The sequence below is a fragment of the Rousettus aegyptiacus genome, unplaced genomic scaffold (genome assembly GCF_014176215.1).
Source record: "Rousettus aegyptiacus isolate mRouAeg1 unplaced genomic scaffold, mRouAeg1.p scaffold_m13_p_14, whole genome shotgun sequence".
Lineage (NCBI taxonomy): Eukaryota > Metazoa > Chordata > Mammalia > Chiroptera > Pteropodidae > Rousettus > Rousettus aegyptiacus.
The window spans coordinates 45669782-45673549 of NW_023416289.1; the positions used below are offsets into that span (position 1 = coordinate 45669782).

Here is a 3768-nt window from a genome sequence, read left to right on the forward strand (position 1 = left end):
CCTGAGGAGACCAGCTGGCAGCCGCCGTCCTTCTGGTCACCCTGAGGCAGTGTGCCCTGCTCGCCATCGTGTCCATCGTCTTGGGCTCAGATGTTTAATACGTTTGTCCAGTGAACGTGGAAAAAAGGGATAGAGAAGGAACAGGTGTGGCTGGGAGGACAGACACATGGAAGGAGCTGCAGACAGAGGCTGAAACGGGATCGCAAACAAACAGACGTTGGGGGCTGAGGGCGCCGCAGCAGGTGGAACGGCCCCAGCAGGCTGCGGGGAGCGGAGCGCACGCGGGGCGGTGCCTCCGCAGGGGGCGCCCGTCGCCTGGGGCGGGGCCCCGCGCAGGCCCGCCCTCCTCGCCTGGGACCCGGCGGTCTAGCGGCTAGCAGCGGTGGCGCCGACATGGCTGCGCTGGTGGAGCCGCTGGGGCTAGAGCGGGGTAAGCGCGCCAGGGGGCCCTGCCCACCGGAGCCCCGATTCCCGCCCCTCCCCCGCAAGGCCCGGGCGGGGGTGGGCGGGGCGCCGCCAGTCGGGCGGTCTATGGGTGTGGGAGGGTCCGTGGGCGAACCGGCTGGGGAGGGGCGCCCGCCGCACACCCCCGCCTGGGTGCGTATGGGGATTCCGGCCGCAGTCTCTCCCTCGCTACCGGCGACTCTGCGGCTGTCCTTCCCGGGGTCTGTCTTGTGCTCGTCCTTACTCGGTCTCTGGCTGCGTCTCTCGATGCTCTGCGTCTCGGTGTCTCTCTGTGTATCCATGCCCGCCCCCGCCCCGCAGACGTGTCCCGAGCCGTGGAGCTCCTCGAGCGGCTGCAGCGCAGCGGGGAGCTGCCCCCGCAGAAGCTGCAGGCCCTCCAGCGCGTCCTGCAGAGCCGCTTCTGTTCCGCCATCCGGGAGGTGAGCCCTGCGTGGCGCCGGGGACCAGCCGGCAGCCCCGAGCCTTGGGACTACGCCTCCCAGCAGGGCCCGGGGCGGGCTGCCTGGGGATGCCCGCGTGTCAACTCCGGGTTTCTTTGGGAGTTGTAGTTTCCTCTGGCCCCGGGTCGCGAGGGCGGGACGCATCCTTGGGTGGGAGGGTCTGCGGGCCTGGACACCTGTGTTGAAGGCAGCTCCCCTGATGCTGCGTCCTCACCAGGTGTATGAGCAGCTCTATGACACGCTGGACATCACTGGCAGCGCTGAGATCCGGGCCCACGCCACAGCCAAGGTAGGCATCTCCACTGCATCGCTCATGGGACCCGCAGAACTAGCTCAGTATCTTCCTGATGTCAGACATTCTTGGTTCCTCCTCTGTGATTTTTGTCAAATCTCTACACCACTCGTACTATTACTTATTCATAATTTATTTTAAGTAATCTCACATTTTAACTTAAATGTCATATAAAGAAAGGTATCTTTAGCAACTACAAATTGTAACTAGTAACCATGTGCCTGCCTAGAAAATAACCATAAATACTCATACAGTGAAAACAATGAAATAGCAATAAGTACTGAAATCTGATTAAACTACAGTTAGATGCTATTTGTTGCTGCTTCCTGAAGGCTTTCAGCTCCTTCCAAGCCTTGTTTTTTTTCCGTTAAAAAGTGAGATTGGCAAGTGTTGAGCATCCAAGACACACCAAATGGGGACTTTCAGTTTGGCATGTCTGAACCATCCAAGGTGAACCAAAAAGGGGCATGTGGTCATCGTGGAGTGACTTCATGTGACAGGTGCCTCATGCTTGGGGAAATGTGACCTGGCCTCAGTTGCTCTCTGCAGCCTGGATCCCCCACCCCAGTCTGTATGTCATCCATGGAGGGGCCCTCACCTCCGGACACTTTCTCTCTCCCAGGCCACAGTGGCTGCCTTCACAGCCAGTGAGGGACACGCACACCCCAGAGTAGTAGAGCTGCCGAAGACGGATGAGGGCCTGGGCTTCAACATCATGGGGGGCAAGGAGCAGAACTCGCCCATCTATATCTCCCGTGTCATTCCTGGAGGCGTGGCTGACCGCCACGGAGGCCTCAAGCGTGGGGACCAACTGCTGTCGGTGAATGGTGTGGTGAGTGGGAGGCTGAGGCAGGGCCGGGGTCACTGTCCCTATTTTTGACATTTCTTCAACACATACTGGTTGAGCACTGCCTCTGTCTCTGGCCCTGTGCTGGGCTCTGCTGCAGACACTGAGAAAAGTTGGCCTCAGCCCTTACCTTCAAGAACTCTCCCTCTGATGAGACAGAGAGATTCTGAGTGATGTAGTCCTAATCCACGGAGATTATAATGAGGAAACACAAAACATTGTGAGAGCCCGGATGTGGCACTGGACCAGGGTAGACAAAGGAAGTTTTGCACAGGAAGGAACATTTGAGTAGGGTTTTGAAGGATGAACAGGAGTTCTCCAGGCATATAAGGTAGAGAAAGGTGTTACTAGGTGAAGGCGTTGTAGGTAGGGTCTGTGACACTCTTCTGAGATGAAAAGAAAGGGCTGGATTCTGATGGACTGGGCCACGCAGGGACTTAAATCACTGGTAAAAGCAGAAGTAGGCACAACTAGTATGGCCAGCCTCACAGGCCTGAGTAGCAGCCTGAGAATCTGGGAAAAAGTCCCATGGGAGGGCTGTGAGCAGGGCAGCTGTAGCTCAGCTTGGAGGTGTAGAAAGACGTCTTTGGGACTGTGGGGGCTGGACTGAGGGGAGAGAAGAGAAGCCAGAAGGCCAGTGAGGAGGCTAGGTGACAGACAGTCTGCTGGGGAGAAGACCAGGCCTGAGCTGGGGCTAGGGTGTTAAGGACATAGAAGGCGGCCTCAGGGCAGGAGGGACATGGCTGGGAGTTAGCAGATTGTGGAGGGGGGAGGGGCAGGAATAGAGATGGGCCTGGAAGTCTGACTCAATGATTTAATGAGGCATATGGCATATGGGGCTTTTCCCCGATGTGGGGACCTGGAAGGTTTGGACACGGAGCCAAGAGTTAATGACTCCCCGTGGGGACATGAGGTTTTCGCACCCAGGGCTGGTACCAAGTCTCTAACAGTCAGTCCTGTTTCTGGGGTGGGCCCTGGGTGAGGGCGGTGGGCCCCAGGCCTGGTTGTCTGTGCACTGCCCCCCAGAGTGTTGAGGGTGAGCAGCATGAGAAGGCGGTAGAACTGCTGAAGGCGGCCCAGGGCTCTGTGAAGCTGGTGGTGCGTTACACGCCTCGCGTGCTGGAGGAGATGGAGGCCCGCTTTGAGAAGATGCGCTCTGCCCGCCGGCGCCAGCAGCACCAAAGCTACTCGTGAGCCCTTTGTCACTGTTCCCCTGGGGCCTCCACTGCCTCCCTTATCCTCAGACCTCCAAATCAAGCCAAAGGCTCCTAGAACATGACCCCTGACACCTAGCCCAGGCTTTTGCCCCCAGCCGATCTAGCTAAAACCCTTGGAGACTCAGCTTGCTGCCATCCCAAGATCTGCTACCTACCTTCTTTGGAACCCCTCAACCTACTTCCCTGGGCCCTTGGCTCTGGAACCCCAGTCCTGGCTCTCTCCCAGGCCTCCTAGGTCCCCTCCCTTGAGCCTGGCTCCTCTCTCTTCCCTCTCCTTGCAGGTCCTTGGAGTCTCGAGGTTGAAACCACAGGTCTGGACCGGCTCGCCCACCCCCTCCCCTGTACAGTATTTATTTTCAACTGCTCCTTATTTAAAGATCTTTAACCCTCACTGAGTGTGTGTCTGTTCTGTATCCTAGGGTTAGAAGGTCTTGAGATATGGGGGAGGGAGGGAAGCTGATGTCGAGATCAGGCTCCGAAGAAGCGCTTTGCCGAGTCTGAGAGGAG

General features: G+C 58.2%; 1 protein-coding gene across 1 annotated transcript; it reads left to right on the top strand.

Annotated features, from left to right (window-relative positions):
- The first annotated feature begins 327 nt into the window (after positions 1 to 327).
- Positions 328 to 3652, top strand: LIN7B (lin-7 homolog B, crumbs cell polarity complex component). Its single transcript, XM_016122520.2, has 6 exons — positions 328 to 430; positions 766 to 884; positions 1123 to 1194; positions 1820 to 2029; positions 3071 to 3234; positions 3543 to 3652. Exons 1-6 carry the CDS (start codon positions 394 to 396, stop codon positions 3562 to 3564), a joined length of 624 nt encoding a protein of 207 aa, XP_015978006.1. The 5' UTR covers positions 328 to 393; the 3' UTR covers positions 3565 to 3652.
- The last annotated feature ends 116 nt before the right edge of the window (positions 3653 to 3768 follow it).